We start from the raw sequence: 21,850 nt of genomic DNA, 5'->3' as shown, positions 1-21,850 counted from the left end.
GATGGTGAAATACCTAAATTCCTTGCAATAGCTCGTTAAATAATGTTGTTCCTAAACTGTTTGACAATATTCTCATGCATTTGTTCACAAAGTGGCGACCCTCGCCCCATCCTCGTTTGTGAATGACTGAACACTTCATGGAAGCTGTTTTTTTACCCAACCATGGCTCCCACCTGTTTCCATTTACCCTGTTCACCTGTGGGATGTTCCAAATAAGTGTTTGATGTGCATTCCTCAACTTTCTCAGTCTTTTTTGCCACTTGTACCAGCTTTTTTTAAAACATGTTGCAGGCATCAAATTTCAAATGAGCTACTATGTGCAAAAAATAACAATGTTTTCCAGTTGAAACTTTAAGTATCTTGTCTTTGCAGTTTATTAATTTGAATATTGGTTGAAAAGGATTATCAAATCATTGTATTTTTTTTATTTACTTTTTTGCACAATGTGTTAACTTCACTGGTTTAGGGTTTTGCAAATTATCCATCCATCCATTTCCTACCGCTTATTCCCTTTCGGGGTCGCGGGGGGCGCTGGCGCCTATCTCAGCTACAATCGGGCGGAAGGCGGGGTACACCCTGGACAAGTCGCCAGCTCATCGCAGGTTTTGCAAATTAATTTCTGACAATAATTAATCACGACTAAGAACATGTTAACAACTTTTTAATGTGTTTTTTCCAGCCCCCTAGACATTAAATAACAACCACATTGTCACCTTTACAAGCCGCAAACGTCAATGCTTGATGTGGCAAGGGATAACTAGGCTGCAGTCAGCCCTAGCGCCTAGTATGTTACACGAGTATTATTAAAGTCCAAATTAAAGACCAAAACGGGTCCACAAACAAACTCTTTTTTAAGGCCACAAAAGCCTTGGCACGATAAGAATAAACAAAATCAATCACTCTCATTCACACCGACATTTCAAAGATGCATGTTTTTCCGACTGAGGGAGTTACCCCAAAGTACCCAACGTAAAGTCATGTAAGGACAAGGAGAACCTGGAAACTTCAAACAGGCTTAAATAAACGCAGATTAAAACACAAAATACCTCCTTGCTGTTGGGCAACAGGGCTTGTCACTCAACCACTGTGCCCAGGAACAGTTTTGACAGAAAAAAACATTAACTGACACGCCATGTGGTTTGTGTCACACAAAATGCCAGCAGAAACTGCCTGCAAAAAAGCAGTTTGAAAGCTGCTAAATATGACAAACTGCTATAAAGGCCAAAAACACAATATCTCCCGAGCATATTCTACAGTTTTTCATATTTTTCTTCCTCCAATCTGATAGTCCAACTCATAGACTTACAATCAAACATGCTTTTATTTCGTCAACATATAATTTTGCGGCCGTATTTGATGCACAGCGCTGTATACATTCATGCAGTGTTTAGTGACCAGCAAGCTGTCTAACATGCTCCAGACAGCTACATAAATGTAAAAAATGCACAGCATGACCACAAGAAATACATTACTACCCTCATTTTGCCAAAATCATAATTAGCTTTGGACCAACAATTACGGAGAAATTCTGACTTGTGTGATAAGTGTGTCAGCTGTGGTGTCTGGCAAATGTGTATTTTTATGTGTGTATATATATATATATATATATATATATATATATATATATATATATATATATATATATATATATATATATATATATATATATATATATATATATATATATACACACACATATATATATATATATATATCTTTGTACCTAAATTGTGACTTGTGTGAAGTACGGCAGCTGAGGTTGCTGCCTATATATGTATATACAGTATATATATATATGTATGTATATGTGTGTGTGTGTGTGTGCGTGTGGGTGTGTGTGTGAGTGTATGTATACAGGTATATGCATATCTATACGTGTATATACATATATACATACATATACTGTATATATGTGTATATATATATGTGTATATACATATATACATACATATACTGGATATATGTGTGTGTGTGTATATATATATATATATATATATATATATATATATATATACAGTATATGTATGTATATATGTATATACACATATAGATATGCATATACCTGTATACATACACTCACACACACACCCACACGCACGCACACACATATACATATATATATATATATATATATATATATAATGCAGCCCTTTGAGACACTAGTGAGTTAGGGCTATATAAGTAAACATTGATTGATTTATTGATATATATATATATATATATATATATATATGTATATATATATATATATATATATCCATCCATCCATTTTCTACCGGTTGTCCCTTACGGGGTCGCGGGGGGCGCTGGCGCCTATCTCAGCTTCAATCGGGCATATACTGTATATACATATATATATATATATATATATATATATATATATATATACACATATATACAGTATATGTATGTATATATGTATATACACATATAGATATGCATATACCTGTATACATACACCGACACACACCCTCACACGCACACACACACACACATATATATATATATATATACATATATATATATATATATATATATATATATATATATATATATATATATATATATATATATACTGTATATACATATATAGGCAGCAACCTCAGCTCACGTACTTCACACAAGTCACAATTTCTCTGTAATTGTTGGTACAAAGATATATATATATATATATATATATATATATACATATATATATATATATATATATACTGTATATATATATATATATATATATATATATATATATATATATATATATATATATATATATATATGCATCTCACCTTAGGAGTACCTCAACTCACAAGTATCACAAGTATCATGAGATACGAGCTGCCTCTACATTTTTTGTTTATCACTTGAATAAACTACTGCATTTTTACGTAGTACATTCCATTGTACTATGAAAACTGTGTTCATCCGTGTGGGGAGATTTAAGTAGCAGCAACAGAAAAAAAAGACAATAAATAATCGCACAGTTAAATAAGATCCAATAAAAATAGAGTACAGAAACATTTATATTTAGTGTAAAGCAGCTGTTGGTTATGATGATACAGAATATTGACTGTCTATTATTTGGGATTTTTCACATTATTTTATATCCAAATCGTTGTCATTATTGTTAAAAAGCATGTTATATGTTGGCCCTGCGATGAGGTAGCGACTTGTCTCGGGTGTAACACGCCTTCCGCCCGATTGTAGCTAAGGTAGGCACCAGCGCTCCCCGCGACCCTAAAGGGAATAAGCGGTAGAAAATGGATGGATGGATGGATGTTATATGTTGAGATTGTGGTGTTTTTTCAATATTTTTTTTATCGTTGGCGTACCACTGTAAAGCACTTTAGAAATGTTCATGTCAAAATATTTTTACATTTTTTTTTATGTAATATGCAAGCAGGTCATTTACTGTGATCAATCGCGATTAATGGAAACTCAAAGTGTGCTTACTCAGGTTTTAAAAATCCATTTACAATGAAAATGTTAACACATTGTTTTAAAAAGTCACATAAAATGCGCCTAAAATCACGGATTTACTGTACCTAAAAACCAGACATGCATAATGTGAGTTTTCAATAGGATAATGTGTCGCCAGAGCAAATTAACCTTCTTTTTTGTTCAGAAACAAATCAGGTAATTCACCGGTGAAGTCCAAAATCAACAAAAAAACAGGATAACATCTGGAACAATGGCAATTTTAGTGTTGCTTTGTCTTTGTGGAGCAGCTGAGCTCGAACAGATCTTCAGCAGTCCTATCTGGGGACACGCAATAGAAATACACATTGTTCCAAAGACTAACTGTGACTCTGCCTGGGTATCCTTTTCCATCATTAAGAGGATATTCCGTCACCAGCCAGCTGTTAACATGTGCTCTGATTAAGTCAATTTTAGCATGGTTGCATCAAAGTTCATATTGTGTCATTTCAATGAAAATGTCTTCATGGGTCTGTCAAACACTTAATCCATCCATAGCTTGTTATTCTTCTTCTTTCATAATTGTCTCGAACTGTATTTTTCCCTGAAAGGTCTTTGTTAAAGAACCAGTATTTCTTAAGCCATTCTGTAAACAATGTGAATGCCATAGTAATAGAATGACTTTTACAGTTATGATGTGACAGAGCAGTGTTTTTCAACCTTTTTTTCATTGAAAAAATCCAAAGGCACACCACCATCAGAAATCGTTAACAAATTGAACTCGATAATGATATTAAAAAGTCGTCGTCGCAATTGTTGAATGTGAATTCAAACCATAACCAACCATGCATCACTAGACTTGTCTCAAAGTACTGTCACATCACGTCGTGAATTATTTGCAGTTTTTTGGTGTTTTCCTGTGTGTAGCGTCTTGCAGTGGCTTTTCCTGTTTTGTTGGTATTTACCTGTTGCAGTTTCATGTCTTCCTTTGAGTGCTATTCCCCGCACCTGCTTTGTTTTAGCAGCAAAACAGGCCCAGGGCATAATACTACCACCACCATGCTTGACTGTAGGTATGGTGTTCCTGGGGTTTAAGGCCTCACCTTCTGTCCTTCAAACATATTGCTTGGTATTGTGAACAGACAGCTGATTTTTTGTTTAATATGATCTGACCAGGGCTTCACGGTGGCAGAGGGGTTAGTGCATCTGCCTCACAATACGAAGTCCCTGCAGTCCTGGGTTCAAATCCAGGCTCGGGATCTTTCTGTGTGGAGTTTGGATGTTCTCCCTGTGAATGCGTGGGTTCCCTCCGGGTACTCCGGTTTCCTCCCACCTCAAAAGACATGCACCTGGGGATAGGTTGATTGGCAACACTAAATTGGCCCTAGTGTGTGAATGTGAGTGTGAATGTGGTCTGTCTATCTGTGTTGGCCCTGCGATGAGGTGGCGACTTGTCCAGGGTGTACCCCGCCTTCCGCCCGATTGTAGCTGAGATAGGCGCCAGCGCCCCCCATGACCCCGAAAGGGAATAAGCGGTAGAAAATGGATGGATGGATGGATGATCTGACCACAGAACCTTCCTCCAGAAGGTCTTATAGTTGTCCATGTGATGTCAGATGTGTATATGTATATGTAGGCCACTGTAACATTACACCCAGTTTGTAAAATAACACTGTGTTTGAATATTTAGTTACATTATTATTTGATGAACCAATCATTGGAGCCTGCGTACCAATAGTGGTGCTTGTACTACAGTTTGAGAATCCCTGGTCTACATGACATAAAATGGTGGTTCTTTGGTCAAAATTTTGCAGATATTATGGTTTACAGAACGTTTTCTGCATGTCTCTTCAGGATGTGCCGTTTTGTTGGCGGTCCTATTTGCATGCCTAAATTTGTACTGGATGTTCTCCCCCGACATCTCTGTTGTAGTTTTTAGTGCTTCTGTATAAAGTCTACTGAAATTTCGAACTATACACAACTTTGTATTAGAAACAGCAACAGTGAAAGGATGCATGTGCATGTACGAGCCAGTCTGCCCCACATCAAGAGAATAGACAAAAATAAGGAGGTTTTTGACTACAGCGTGGGCTACAATGGTAGACGTCCACTAAGCTCGCTTGGTAAAACTTTACCATGTATGGAGCTATCGGTTGACGAGATACGGCAGAAAACGCCACAGGACAGAGCAAACTTAAAATGGCTCGTTTCACAAAAGTATAAAGGAAGGCAAGATTATTTTAAATAAAATCTCTGCAATGCTTCCACGGTTTAATTTCAAATGTTGGGACTTATGGGGATCCCAAATGCACATAAGCAGGTACACTGTATTGCCAAAAGTATTTGTCTAAATGATCAGAATCAGGTGTCCTAGTCACTTGGCCCGGCCACAGGTGTATACAATCAAGCACTTAGGCATGGAAACTTTCTACAATATTTGTGAAAGAATGGGCCGCCCTCAGGAGCTCTGTGATTTCCAGCGTGGAACTATCATAGGATGCCACCTGTGCAAGAAATCCAGTCGTGAAATTTCCTCCCTCCTAAATAGTCCAAAGTCAACTGTCGGCTTTATTGTAAGAAAATGGAAAAGTTTGGGAACAACAGCAACTCAGCCACGAAGTGGTAGGCCACATAAAATGACAGAGAGGGTGGAGGTGGAATTATAGTGTGGCATCGTTTTTCAGGAGTTGGGCTTGGCCCCTTTAGTTCCAGTGAAAGGAACTTTGAATGTTCCAGGATACCAAAACATTTTGGACAATTCCATGCTCCCAACCTTGTGGGAACAGTTTGGAGCGGGCCCCTTCCTCTTCCAACATGACTGTGCACATAGCAATGTCCATAAGGACATGGATGGCAGAGTCTGGTGTGGATGAACTTGACTGGCCTGCACAGAGTCCTGACCTGACCCCGATAGAACTACTTTGGGATGAATTGGAACGGAGACTGAGAGCCAGGCCTTCTCGACCAACATCAGTGTGTGACCTCACCAATGCGCTTTTGGAAGAATGGTCGAAAATTCCTATAAACAAACTCCACAACCTTGTGGACAGCCTTCCCAGAAGAGTTGAAGCTGTAATAGCTGCAAAAGGTGGACCGACATCATATTGGACCCTGTCAAGTCAAGTTCATATGTAAGTCAAGGCAGGTGGCCAAATACTTTTGGCAATATAGTATATCAAACGTTGGTTTAGCATAAAATAGGTCCCATTTTAAAGATATATTTTTTTAAATCCTGCACGTTGCTTGCTGTCTCTGTATCTTGGGGTCAAGCCAACAATGCCAAGCCGCACATGTGTCACGGACGGTGGTAAGCATGACTAGTTAGTGGGCAGCGAAGCCAAAAAATAACAAAACGTATCTGTCATCACAAGCCTTTAAATACACAACTCTTAACAGTGATTGTAGCGCTGCCACTAATGCAAACACAACATGAGCGGCATCCAGACCATTATTACAGACCAGGGGCCTCATGTATTAAGAGTTGCGTGGATTTCCAACTAAAAATACATGTTAAAATCCAGAAAACTTTGTATTAAAGTGTGTGTGCACGCACAGTTCTAAGCATATTACATCGCAATCAACCTGGAATTGACCCTAGACGGCTGGTGGTTGGGCCACACCCGGATCCCGCCCAGGCCACGCCCCTTTATAAATAGGCAAATCATATTGAAACTGGCCATTTGCCTGAACTCTGCATGCCCAATCACAAATGCTTCCTTCTCGTGATTCCAGTAAATGGCAGAGGGTTTGTGAGCCCGTCATTGCCGTGTCTCAGAGAACTGAACACAGGCTTAAATAAAATAAAGAATGGTGTGGTCAAAAAGAAGGTAAAGAAAAAGACAGATGTGTGTGACTAAAACAGACTCAGGGAAATTAGTACTGCATCTTGATTGAAAAGATATTTGAGCAATGTAAAACTTTGGAAAAGGTAGGTCCATCCATTCATTTACTACCGTTTGTGCCTTTTTGGGGTTGCGGGGGGTGCTGGAGCCTATCTCAGCTGCATTCGGGCGGAAGGCGGGGTACACCCTGGACAAGTCGCCACCTCATCGCAGGGCTAGTAGAGGTAGGTGACTCTGATTATGCATCCATCCATCCATCAATTTTTCTACCGCTTGTCCCTTTTGGGGTTGCAGGGGGAGCCTATCTCAGCTGCATTATCCCAATTCTAAATATTATTTGTGTAAATAGCAACAAAACGTGTTCATACATCCAGAAGGATTTAAATTAATGTTGTCCCGATACCAATATTTTGGTACCGGTACCAAAATTATTTAGATACTTTTCCAAATAAAACAAAAAAATGCATGATTGCCTTTTTTTTAACAACAAATCTTAGGGTACATTAAACATAAATTTCTTATTGCAAGTTGGTCCTTAAATAAAATTAGAATAAAATATGCAGTACTATATAATTTTTAACATTACAGCAGGTTAAAGTTGTCCCGGTACCGGTACCAACATTATTTTGCTACTTTTCCAAATAAAGGGGACCACAAAAATTGCATTATTGGCTTTATTTGAACAAAAAAATCATAAAGTGCATTAAACATATGTTTCTTATTGCAAGTTTGTCCTTAAATAAAATAGTGAACATACTGGACAACTTGACTTTTATTAGTAAGTAAGAAAACAAAGACTCCTAATTTAGCTGCTGACATATGCAGTAACATTTTGTGTCATTTTCCATTCTATTATTTTGTCAAAATTATTAAGGACAAGCGGTAGAAAATGAATTATTATTCTACTTGGTCATTTACTGTTAATATCTGCTTACTTTCTCTTTTAACATGTTTTATCTACACTTCTGTTCAAACGTAATGATCACTTATTCTTCTCTTGTTTGATACTTTACATTAGTTTTGGATGATACCACAAATGTGGGTATCGATCCGATACCAAGATGTTACAGGATCATACATTGGTCATATTCAAAGTCATCATGTGTCCAGGGACATATTTCCTGAGTTTATAAACATGACATACATTTTTAAAAAACAAAAGAAGATGTTGTGATGCCAAAAAATATCGACGTACTCATAGTAGTATCGACTAGATACGCTACTGTTCAGAGGCGGTATCGTACCGAATATGATTCATAAGTATCGCGGGACTATACTAATACTGGTACACCATACAACCCTGTTTGAGATATTTAAAATGTAAACATCTTAGCGCTATCAAAAAGGATATAAAAGACTTTGATCCTCGATTTCTCAATTTATTATCACAACCCAGGAGAGCCACTCCACTGGCCAAGCCGGTGCTGGAGTCACAGGGACACATTGTGACAGCAAATCTGCTCAGTGGCCTTGTGGTTAGAGTGTTTGTCCTGAGACTGGTAAATTGTGAGTTCAAACCCCGGCCGAGTCATACCAAAGACTATACAAATGGGACCCGTTGCCTCCCTCAGCATCAAGGGTTGGATTTGGGGGTTAAATCACCAAATGATTGCCGAGCGCGGCTACCGCTGACTGCTCACTGCTCACTTCACCTCAAATGCAGAGGACATTTACACCACATCTAAAGCAGTGTGTCTCAGCCTTTTTGAGCCAAGGCGCATGTTTTTCATTGAAGAAATCCTTAAAAAATGAAACTCAATTGTCAATAAAAAGTCGTTGTCACAATTGTTGGATATGAATTCAAATCATAACCAAGCATGCATCACTATAGCTCTTGTCTCAAAGTAGGTGTACTGTCACCACCAGCTACATCACGCCCTGACTTATTCTGAGTTTTTTAGTGTTTTCCCGTGTGTAGTGTTTTAGTTCTTGTCTTGCGCTCCCATTTTTGTGACTTTTTCTGTTGTAATTTCATGTCTTTCTTTGATCGCTATTCCCCGCAACTGCTTTGTTTTAGCACTCAAGAATATTTAAGTTGTTGCTATCTTTTTATGTGTGGACATTGTTAACATGTCATGTCCGGATGTACTTTGTGGACGCCGTGTTTGCTCCACACGCTGTAAGTTTTTGCTGCCGTCCAGCATTTTTAGCTAGTTCAGTTTTAGTTTTGTTCTACACAGCCCTCCCTAAGCTTTAATGCCTTTTCTTAGGGCACTCAGCTTTTGTTTGTTTTGGTTTAAGCATTAGATACCTTTTTACCTGCACACTGCCTCCCGCTGTCGCCTGCATATTGTGATCACGACAAACCATCGATGTGTCCTGACATCTACAAATCAACTAGCTACCGGCTGCCACCTACTGATATGGTATGGTAAAACATCTGTTACTCTGCCGAGCTCTAGACAGCATCGACACTCAACAACGGCACATTATTCCCAAATTATAAATACTGGTTTGCGAAAAAATATTTTTAACCCAAATAGGTGAATCTGCATGATCTCCCACAGCACACCAGACTGTATCTCACGGCACACTAGTGAAAAACACTGACCTAGATTTTATGTATCGTTGGGACTGTAACTTTAACAATGGTGGCCAAATGATCGCAAAGATCAGGGGTCGGCAACCCAAATTGTTGAAAGAGCCATATTGGAAGAAAAATTCAAAAATACAAATCAGTGGGAGCTGCCAAAAATTAAACGCAATATAATGAAGGCAACGCATTATGTAAGTGTCTATATTAGCTACTATCAAAAGCTGACACAAATCTTCGTTGACAGAAATGTTGTGTTTTTATTCTTTTACTTTATTCTACACATTTTTGTAACATTAATCATTAGTAGATAACTTCTGGAAATTACTGCTGGTGTGTTCGTTCAAGTCAAAGGAAACGGCAGGCTGTCTTGTTGTAACAGATTCGATACAATCTTTGCAAGCTGGGTTTGCTGTGGTCTGGAACAACATGGCAAACAAACAATTATCTGTAATGCAGCCAATACTGCTGGTGTGTTCGTTTAAGTCAAAGGTAACGGCAGGCTGTCTTTTTGTAATGGATTCAATACAATCTTTGCAAGATGGGTTTGCTGTGGTCTGGAATAACATGGCACACAAACAACTATCTGAAATGCAGCCAATACTGCTGGTGTGTTCGTTCAACTCAAAGGAAACAGCAGGCTGTCTTCTTGTAATGAATTCAATACAATCTTTGCAAGCTGGGTTTGCTGTGGTCTGGAACAACATGGCACACAAACAATTATCTGAAATGCAGCCAATACTGCTGGTGTGTTCGTTCAAGTCAAAGGTAACAAAGGTAACGGCAGGCTGTCTTCTTGTAATGGATTCAATACAATTTTTGCATGCTGGGTTTGCTGTGGTCTGGAACAACATGGCACACAAACAACTATCTGAAATGCAGCCAATATTCCATACAGATAATGTGTCATGAGACATGTAAATGTATATTAAATACACAGAGAATGTAAGTAAAGGAAATTAAATGAGCTCAAATATACCTACAAACGAGGCATAATGATGCAATATGTACATACAGCTAGCCTAAATCTCATGTTAGCATCAATTTGCTCGCAGTCATGGGTTGACCAAATATGCCCGATAAGCACCAGAGTATGTTAAAAAAAAATCAACAAAGCTCACCTTTGTGCATTCACGCACAGCATAAAATGTTTGGTGGACAAAATGAGACAAAGAAGGTGTGGCATAAAACATGTATTTCTGTGGCAGCATCGGAGAAAGTTGTACATGTAAATAAACTACGATGAGTTCAAGGATCGCTGAAATTAATAGGACAAAACAGCGCTTGCCGAATTCAGTCATCAGTGAAACAGTATAACTTAAACAGGTACTAATTCATGGGTTCCAAAGTCTTTTGACCATTCAGGCGTGTTTTGAAAATGTTGACAAACTAATCTTGGGGAAAGAACGAAGCTCGACCCTCGCACTAATCTAGGTGTGCTGCCAATGTCCCGGGAAGATATACGCACAACTCATTTCACATTCGAACACAACACACGACCGTCAACCCGAGCCGTGACCCCGCTTTCCCCATTGAGGAGTTTTTAACGTGTGCCATGCGGGTGACGATGCCAGATAAGCGGTGAGTCATTGTGGCGGCACTGCCGGCGCACACGCCAGTAGAGTTTTCCCAGCTGAGTTAACCGGACATATTCATTCATGTTTCCCCGCCCTTCGTTTTTCTTGGCAGAGTCCATCCACCCTTTTCATCTGCGAGACCAGGGACCGTGCAACCACCGACACAGATGTGACGACAAAAAGAAAATTGCATACTATTCATTTCAAATAATGTTTTTAACATGAGCCTTTTTTATTTCTGTTTATGATATAAGTTTAAATTAAATATTTTCATTAACCCCCGCCCTCACACGCATGCAGCACACACGCACACACAGAGAGGGGGGTAGCACTTAGGCTCTGCCTCATACATAGAAAGCCTGATTTAGGTCTTTCCCTGCGCTGGGCCCGGCTCGGGGATGCAGGCCCCCAGAAGACCGGGAACAAATCAATCTACCAAATAATTCACTGGCTGCGGCATGCCCGGCTGAACTGATGGCTGAGGAAGTGGCAAAATGGATTAAAGATTGAAAGGAAACTGTCACTTTGCGTTACAAAAACCACCGAAACTGGTTTTACGCTTTTGCCGCCGAGAGTTGGGGAAAGTGCTGAGTGAAAGCATTAGAAGCAGATAGCCAGCGGGAGGACGGTAACAGGGAAAAGTAACAAAACGAGAGGTATTCCCTTTATTTCGGTCTATTCATGTCCTCTTCAGGCTGCTCTTAATGCAAGCTAATAGGGTTGTACTGGTATACCGGTACTGGTAGAACAGGGGTCGGCAACCCGGGGCTCCGGAACTGCACGCGGCTCTTTGGCCACTCTGATGTGGCTCAGCTGCATAATCGCCGACCCCCCCTATCGTTTCGGGGGATTCCCAGATTTTGGTGCCTCTCCCGGACATCACCCGGGGTTAACATTCTCCGATTTTCACTCCAACTCCAATATTGAGGGCGTGCCATGATGGCTTTACTTTTAACGTCCTCTACAACCTTTATACCAGGCTATCTGCGTGCCAGTTGGACGCATGCATTTTGCTGCTTCAATCGTCACACTTACGAGATTGGAAGGCATATAGTCAACAGCCATACAGGTTATACTGACGGTTGTGATATAAACAACTTTAACACTCTTACTAATATGCGCAACACTGTGAACCCACACCAAAAAAGAATGACAACCACATTTCGGGAGAACATCGTCACAGTAACACAATATGAACGCAACATAACAATTACCCAGAAACCCAAGCATCCATGACTCTTCCAGACTATATTATAGCCTCCAACCCTGCCCATCTCAACCGACGTACGGAGGGGGGGGGAGGCGGGGTTTGATGCTAGCGAAGTGTAAAATATAGCCCGGAAGCGTCATGGATATATATATATATATATATATATATATTCAAATATTTATATATATCTTCAAATATTTATATATATAGAAATATTTATATTATATTTATATTTATATATATTTATATTATATATATATATATATATATATATATATATATATATATACATATATAAATACTTGAAAATATTTATATATATATATATATATATAAATATTTATATTATATTTCTATTTCTATATATTTATATATATATATATATATATATACTTATATATGTATATATATATATATAAATACTTGAAAATAAATACACCCCCCCATCTCCCGAATTCGGAGGTCATATGGCTATTGGTGGATCAACACCTGACATCCACTGTAATGATACCAAGTATAAGAGCGTATCTATTCAATGCTACTATGATTGCATCAACATTTTTTATCGTCACTAATTTTTTTTTTCTTTTAAAAAAAATTGTATTACGTTTAGAAACTCAGGAAATACATCCCTGGACACATGAGGACTTTGAATATGACCATTGTATGATCCTGTAACTACTTGGTATCGCCTCGATACCTAAATTTGTGGTGTCATCCAAAACTAATGTAAAGTATCCAAACAACAGAAGAAAACGTGATTATTACATTTTAACAGAAGTGTCGATGGAACATTTTAAAACAGAAAGTATGGATGGAATGGAAGAACGGATTAATAAACAATTTTTACAGCTTGTCCCTCCATATTTTTGACAAAATAGAATGAGAAATGACACAATATGTGACTGCATATGTCAGCAGACGAAATAGGAGTCTGTTTGTTACCACTAAAAGACAAGTTGTCTAGTATGATCACTATTTTATTTAAGGACAAAATTGTTCTTCAATTGCAATAAGAAACATATGTTTAATTTACCCTAAGATTTATTTTTAAAATCAAGCCAATAATGCAACTTTTTGTGGTTCCCCTTATTTAGAAAAGTACCGAAATACATTTCAGGACAATACTACAAGCTAAACACCATGGGCGGTATAGCTCGGTTGGTAGAGTGGTCGTGCCAGCAACTTGAGGGTCCCGAGTTCGATTCCTGCTTCCGTCATTCTAGTTACTGCCGTTGTGTCCTTGGGCAAGACACTTTACCCACCTTCTCCCAGTCCCACCCACACTGGATTAAATGTAACTTGAAAACCCCATTTCCATATGAGTTGAGAAATTGTTTTAGATCTAAATATGAACGGAATACAATGATTTGCAAATCCTTTTCAACCCATATTCAATTGAATGCACTACAAAGACAATATATTTGATGTTCAAACTCATAAACTTTATTTTATTTGCAAATAATAATTAACTTAGAATTTCATGGCTGCAACGCGTGACAAAGTAGTTGGGAAGGGGCATGTTCACCACTGTGTTACATCACCTTTTCTTTTAACAACACTCAATAAATGTTTGGGAACTGAGGAAACTAATTGTTGAAGCTTTGAAAGGGGAATTATTTCCCATTCTTGTTTTGTGTAGAGTTTCAGTCGTTCAACAGTCCGCTGTCGTATTTTACGCTTCATAATGCGCCACACATTTTCGATGGGAGACATGTCTGGACTGCAGGCGGATCAAAAAAGTACCCGCACTCTTTTTTTTTAGAAAGCCACGCTGTTGTAACACATGCTGAATGTGGCTTGGCATTGTCTTGCTGAAATAAGCAGGGGCGTCCATGAATGAACATTTCTCAACTTTATCAGTATTCATTGCCACCTTTCCCAACTTCTTTGTCATGTGTTGCTGGCATCAAATTCTAAAGTTAATGATTTTTTTATTCAAAAAAAAAAAAAAAATTATCAGTTTGAACATCAAATATGTTGTCTTAGTAGCATATTGAATTAAATATGGGTCGAAAATTATTTGCAAATCATTGTATTCCGTTTATATTTACATCTAACACAATTTCCCAACTCATATGGAAACGGGGTTTGTAGATATTGGGTTTCACTACGTAAAAATGCTTTGAGTCACTAGAGAAAAGTGCTATATAAATATAATTCACTTCACTTCACCAGTGACTATGGGCTGATGCATTTTATGGCATCCATTAAGACAATGATCCGTGGCTGAGGATGTGTTGCAAAATGACACGCTGAGGCACAGGTACAAAAACGGATCGGTGATGTCAGTTGGGCTACGGTTGAGTCAAAGCCAAGGATTCCTGTTTCCAGCCCATAAACCTGGGCTTCGTAGTTAGCAGGAACCCCACCTAGACTGAAGCCAATCTAAAAAAAAAAATCTTGAGTCAGGATTGTAAATCTTTTTTTACAGTACTGCACTTTTGTGGTCGCTGCACGCGATACTGGTCGTGGCTTGTTAACTTGACTCACTTTATAGCAAGACCAAATCAACATGGTTGAAAATGAACCCTCACATTGGAAGTCTGCTGTTTACGTAAACGGTTTTGGAGTCTCGGCTCCTGAGGCGAGGCAGGGATGTTTAACAACAAACATCCGCCGTTCTAATAATGACTATCGGCCTTCAAATGATGAGGGAAATTGTGATTAAAGGTGAGCCAACATATTCTATTGGTCTACAAGGGCTTTGCGGCATTGATTAAAAAAAAAAAAAGAACGAAAAAAACCCAAACTTGTCTGTGCAGTTTAACCATCACCTTTTTTTTGGTTATTGGAAATTACACCATACCTTTTGTTAAGACGTGTGTGTGCTTATGTAAACTTCAAATGAGACAATTTGAAGTTAGTTTCTACATTAATTGAGTTGGAATTCATACAAACATGTACATTGTACAGAAAGAAAATGGTCCTCTCCAAGGTTTCTCACAATCATCATTGTCACTGCCACCGACGTCCCACTGGGTGTGAGTTTTTCCTTGCCCTTATGTGGCCTCCGTACCGAGGATATCGTTGTGGTTTGTGCAGCCCTTTGAGACACTTGTGATTTAGGGCTATATAAATAAACACTGATTGATTGATTGATGGATTTCTATGGCCCCATTTGGCGCCATTTACCAAACACATGAAACCTGACGAATTGGTTAGTTGCACTATCTACTTTAACCAAGAGATGGCAGAAAAGTGTTGAACATCTTAAAATGTGTTTTGCGTATCTTCCAACTTTGCTATGTAGATTGGTGCTTTTCATCACTTTTAGAAGACATTACAAAATAAATAACCCCCGGCACCTCTCTTCCTCGCATGAGAGATCACTCCAGGAATGGGGCCGTATGAATCCCTTGCCTACTGTTTATCAGGTTTTAACTGCTTTTTTTTTTTTTTTTTTTACTTTGAGCATCTGTCTGCAGGCACAACCCCCTGCATCGACGATGTAAAAAATATTTGCGATAAATTGGGACTGTAAAAATGTACCAGGATCTCACAGCACTTAACAGTATTTTTTTTAACAGTAACATCTAAATGTATTGTAAAATTACAACAAAAGCCTGAAAATGTACACTATCTTTATATTTTTACAGCAATTAGCTGTTGTTTCACAGTGAAAAACTGTAATTATATACAAACCCTGTTTCCATATGAGTTGGGAATTTGTGTTGGATATAAATATAAACGGAATACAGTGATTTGCAAATCCTTTTCAACCCATATTCAATTGAATGCACTACAAAGACAAGATATTTGGTGTTCAAACTGATAAACTTATTTTTTTTTTTTGCAAATAATAATTAACTTAGAATTTCATGGCTGCAACACAAGCCAAAGTAGTTGGGAAATGGCATGTTCACCACTGTGTTACATCACATTTTCTTTTAACAACACTCAATAAACGTTTGGGAACTGAGGAAAATAATTGTTGAAGCTTTGAAAATGCAATTCTTTCCCATTCTTGTTTTATGTAGAGCTTCAGCCGTCCAACAGTCCTTGGTCTCCGCTGTCGTATTTTACGCTTCATAATGCGCCACACATTTTCGATGGAAGACAGGTCTGGACTGCAGACGGGCCAGGAAAGTACCCGCACTCTTTTCTTACAAAGCCATACTGTTGTAACATGTGCTGAATGTGGCCTGGGATTGTCTTGCTGAAATAAGCAGGGGCGTCCATGAAAAAGACGGCGCTTAGATGGCAGCATATATTGTTCGAAAACCTGTTTGTACCTTTCAGCATTAATAGTGCCTTTACAGATGTGTAAGTTACCCATGCCTTGGGCACTAATGCACAGCCATACCATCACAGATGCTGGCTTTTGAACTTTGCGTCGATAACAGTCTGGATGGTTAGCTTCCCCTTGGGTCCGGATGACACGATGTCGAATATTTCCAAAAACAATTTGAAATGTGGACCCATCAGACCACAGAACACTTTTCCACTTTGCATCAGTCCATCTTAGATGATGCCTGTGGAGTTTCTGGATGTTATTGATAAATGGCTTTCACTTTGCATAGTAGAGCTTTAACTTGCACTTAAAGATGTAGCGACGAACTGTATTTAGTGACAGTGGTTTTCTGAAGTGTTACTGAGCCCATGTGGTGATATCCTTCAGAGATTGATGTCGGTTTTTGATACAGTGCCGTCTAAGGGATTGAAGGTCACGGTCATTCAATGTTGGTTTCCGGCCATGCCGTTTACGTGGAGTGATTTCTCCAGATTCTCTTAACCTTTTGATGATATTATGGACCGTAGATGTTGAAATCCCTATATATTAGGGACAAGCGGTAAAAAATGAATGGATGGATGTAAGTATTATTTATTATTGCCAAAGTTTCACCACCAAAAAAAAAAAGACTCATCACTAAAATAACCCTGCCAAAAAGGGATGTTATGATGACGTAAGCAAAGTTTATGCAATCCTTTACACTAGAGGCAGCATGTTTGCAATGTGAAGGTTTTTTTAATATATCAGAGATATTCAGCTATCTACCAAATGGGCAAATATTGCTTTGGGGCACACAAAACCTAGGACACGACGTAGCTAGACTGCAAAACAGCAAAAACAGACATCCAAAACTGCATGCAAGCTTACATCAAAATGCTTGAACCTCAGGATTCGATGCTTTGCAATTATTTACCACAAGTAGGGGTGTAATGGTACGTGTATTTGTATTGAATCGTTTCGGTACGGGGGTTTCGGTTCGGTAGAAGGGTGTATCGAACGAGTTTGTAGTCTAAAGTCTTAACAAGCTGCTCTGCAGCAGCCTCTGAGCAGTGAGCACCCAGCATTGTCCCGCCCACGCAACCATCTGATTGGTTACATACAAAGCCAATCAGCAGTGCGTATTCAGAGCGCATGTTGTCAGTGCTCCGGCGTCGAGATGAGCAGATATGTGTTTAGCAGGTGAGCAGCTGACATCGTACACTCCCCAAATTATAAAAAAACACTTCCTAGTCACAACTATTACAAACATCACTATGAGCCCGTTGACTTTCTAGAAACTTAAACTGCAGCTCAGCTCTCTCATAGTTCTGGGTTGAGGTGAACGCTAATTAGCTTTTAGCATTACGTTAGCTCATTTTGCTGTGTGCGTGTGTGTGCATGTGTGTATGTGTGTGTGTGTGTGTGTGTGTGTGTGTATAAGAAAAGTCAACTACAGGCTTCCCAAATGCTGTAATACATTAAGCATGATGAGTTAACTTGAAACTGTTTAAAGTTGCACTTTTTATATATAGAAGAAAGGTTTTGTCATTTTATTTAATCAAAGCAACAACTTGAGGCAGTTTAAAGTGGATTAACGTGGGTAGAATTCTTATAGAGTTCCCAATGTTAAAAGGATAAAGCCATTGTTTACAAATTTGGTAAATAAATAACCAAAAAATGTATATTTTGTTGTTTTCTTACTGTACCGAAAATTAACCGAACCGTGACCTCTAAACCGAGGTACGTACCGAACCGAAATTTTTGTGTACCGTTACACCCCTAACCACAAGTATCCAACATTGTCGCAACGTTAAGTCAGAAAGGACAAAATTAACCATAAGTCCCCTTTATTAATGTAAATAATTACAACCAAGTGTGTTCTATTTACTTAAGTCCAATGACAAAGTGCTATTTTATTCTTTATCGTCATCGCATTATAGTGTAATTTGTATTACTGTAGATATTGGTTTGTATACAATTACTGTTACCCAATTTTAGATTAAAATTCTCACTAAACTGTCATTTTCTATTTAAAGTGGTAAAAAGGGCAGCCACTTCCACTCAATGTATCACACACACACACACACACACACAGACACACACACACACACACACACAACAAGCACTGCTCATCAATCCTGTTGCTCCAAAGAACCAGATGCCCTCTCCAGTCAGTCACTTGGGTTCCATTTATGTGAAGATCTTCTTTCATCCTTTTGTAGCTAACTTGTAAGGCTCTGAACACTTCAAACAGAGTCGGGAGGAAACTGATCTGCACCAAGTTTGGTAATCTGCAGGTGAGTGACTTTTGAAGTCCACTCATCTATTGTCCAAACCACTGAGGAGACAGCGGTGGCTGGGTGTTTCAAAAAATGGGCAGAAATCACTGGAGGTAACCATGTGCATGATTCTGTCCGAAATAAGAGAAAACATGATCTCTTTTGTCTGTGGAGAGTTGGATTACCCTAACATACTAAATGTTCCTTCACGCGTATCATTGTTGCAGCTTATCTGTTCCATGAACTTGTCATTTTGAGGTATTCCATCAATGTGAGGTTGATCGTGAAACCACAACCTGTTTGAACGTCAAACCTTTGATGCCTTCATACTTTTTTTCTCAATGTGTCTTGTGCGTTTAATTTCACGGAAATGTCTGTTGGATGTAACAGTTTATGCAAAAATTATGCTTCGGACTACCTGTGAATATTGGAAGCAATGCAACCCAACAAGCGTTCCGCGTCTCAGGAATATTTGATCTTGCATCAAGTCTGACCTCTTTTGAAGACGATGCTGTCATAAGGTATTTTGTTCCTCGTCTCCAGGCTGGAACAGTTCCACCGGTGCCCTCTGAACTGGTGCTGACACTCGTGGATAGCGATCTGGATTCCCTGGATGGCTGAAGCTGTCACGTCAGGGTTGCGCATGCACACCTCCAGCTGGCGCCGAGTCAAGCCCGGCAGCGTCAGGCACACCGTGTTGGCGTTCAGAATCGGGTCGATGTTGGGGAGCTTCAGGCCTAAGATTTCATTGGCGTCTGCCCTGCACAGAAAACACACGTTCAACTCCATTCCGAAAAACCGTCACCAAAAAAAACATTATTGGATATCCAACTTTTTCGAAACAAAGAACGGATTTGATCATTTCACTAGACAAGAAACGTTCTTTGGTTACATGTACAGAATGCCACTTAATCAAGAAAAGATATCATGAAATCATTAAATAGAATACACTGACATACTGTATAATGAAAAATAATGAAATATGGGGTTGAACAATGGCTTAGTGCAGGGGTGTCAAACTCAAATACAGAGTGGGTCAAAATTTTAAACTGAACAAACCCGCGGGCCAAGGTTGAACAAATTAACCTTTCAATAGGGACCTAAACAAGTTTTGCATTGAATATTGAACAAGCGAGACTTATACAACTTTATAGTGACATGCAAAATCGAGTTTGAAATAATACTAATAATTTAAAAATAGCAATGGCATATCAAATCAAATTTGCAGCCTTCTCAGGTAAATATCAAAATCAACTTTTCCCATAGGCTAAAAATACATTTTTATATTGTAGCGTCCAGGAGGAGGTAGTGCTGCAAGGGGTTCCGTGTATGTCTTCTGTTGTGTTTATGTTGTGTTACAGTGCGGATGTTCTCTGGAAATTTGCTTGTCATCCTCGTTTAGTGTTGGTTCACAGTGTGGCGCATATTTGTAACAGTCTTAAAGTTGTTTATACGGCCACCCTCAGTGTGACCTGTATGGCTGTTGACCAAGCTTGCATTGCATTAGCATGTGTGTGTGTGTAAAAGCCACATATATCATGTGACGCTGTTTCCACATAGGAAAAGCGGACGTGACGAAAGGTTTTAGAGGACGCTTGAGGCAGTGCCTTTAAGGCACGCCCCCAATATTGTTGTCCAGGTGGGAATGGGGAGAAATTTGGGAGAATGGTTGTCCCCTGTGATTTTCGTGAGGGGCACTGAAATTTGGGAGTCTCCTTGGAAAATCGGGGGGCGGGGGTGTTTGCAAGTATGAGTATTAGCGGTGAATGCGGTGCTAGAGAGTTGGTGCCGCTGTATAATACCAGCGGGCCAGCTCTAATGTTAATTTGATATTGTCTCAAGGGCCAAATGAAAATACACGGCGGGCCAGAGTTTGACACTCATGGCCTTGTGGTTAGCATGTGTGGCAATTGGGGTTCACGTCAGTGTTAGAATAAATTACAATACAATAGAATAGAATAGAATGGAATGGACTTTATTGTCATTATATTTGCATATAACGAGATTATGGAGTCCAATTTAAAGGCCTACTGAAATGAGATTATCTTATTTAAACGGGGATAGCAGGCCCATTTTATGTGTCATACTTGATCATTTTGCGATATTGCCATATTTTTGCTGAAAGGATTTAGTAGAGAACATCGACGATAAAGTTCGCAACTTTTGGTCGCTAATAAAAAAGCCTTGCCTTTACCGTAAGTAGCAGACGATGTGCGCGTGAAGTCACGGGTTGTAGGGCTCCTCACATCAGCACATTGTTTATATTGTGAGCCTCCAGCAGCGAGAGCTATTCGGACCAAGAAAGCGACAATTTCCCCATTAATTTGAGTGTAGATGAAAGATTCGTGGATGAGGTAATTTAGAGTGAAAGACTAGAAAAAAAAAGTTACAAAAAAAAGGCGATTGCTGATGTTTTTAGACACATTTACTAGGATAATTCTGGGAATTACCTTATCTGCCTGTTGTGTTGCTAGTGTTTTAGTGAGTTAAATAGTACCTGATAGTCGGAGCGGTGGAGCCACGGGTGTGTGGACGGGTGTGTTGAGGGAAGTCACAAAGCTGCAGCAGGACAGAAGCTCCGCTGATCTCCGGTAGGAGGCGACTTATTACCACAATTTTCTCACTGAAAACTGCCAGTTGACATGTAGTCGGGATCCATGTTCGCTTGACCGCTCTGATCCATAGTAAAGCTTCATCTCCGAAAATTTCAAACAAGGAAACACCGTGTGTTTGTGTGGTTAAAGGCTACAAGCTTCCCACCTCCATCTTTCTACTTTGACTT

General features: G+C 39.1%; 1 protein-coding gene across 2 annotated transcripts in view; it reads right to left on the bottom strand.

The window, feature by feature from the left end:
- Positions 1–21,850, bottom strand: part of wnt10a (wingless-type MMTV integration site family, member 10a) — an 89,685-nt gene that overhangs the window by 63,162 nt on the left and 4,673 nt on the right. Inside the window, exon 2 of one of the 2 annotated variants that reach the window (XM_061918488.1) lies at positions 19,563–19,823. In XM_061918488.1, coding sequence (XP_061774472.1) covers positions 19,563–19,713 — 151 coding nt within the window. In that variant the 5' untranslated portion in view covers positions 19,714–19,823. Of the gene's footprint in view, positions 1–19,562; positions 19,829–21,850 lie in introns of both variants that reach the window. The other variant, XM_061918487.1, reaches the window with a different exon arrangement.

Source organism: Nerophis ophidion, linkage group LG13, assembly GCF_033978795.1.
Source record: "Nerophis ophidion isolate RoL-2023_Sa linkage group LG13, RoL_Noph_v1.0, whole genome shotgun sequence".
NCBI lineage: Eukaryota > Metazoa > Chordata > Actinopteri > Syngnathiformes > Syngnathidae > Nerophis > Nerophis ophidion.
The sequence above is the reverse complement of the archived record's forward strand: the minus strand, read 5'-3'. Positions and strand labels throughout refer to the sequence as shown.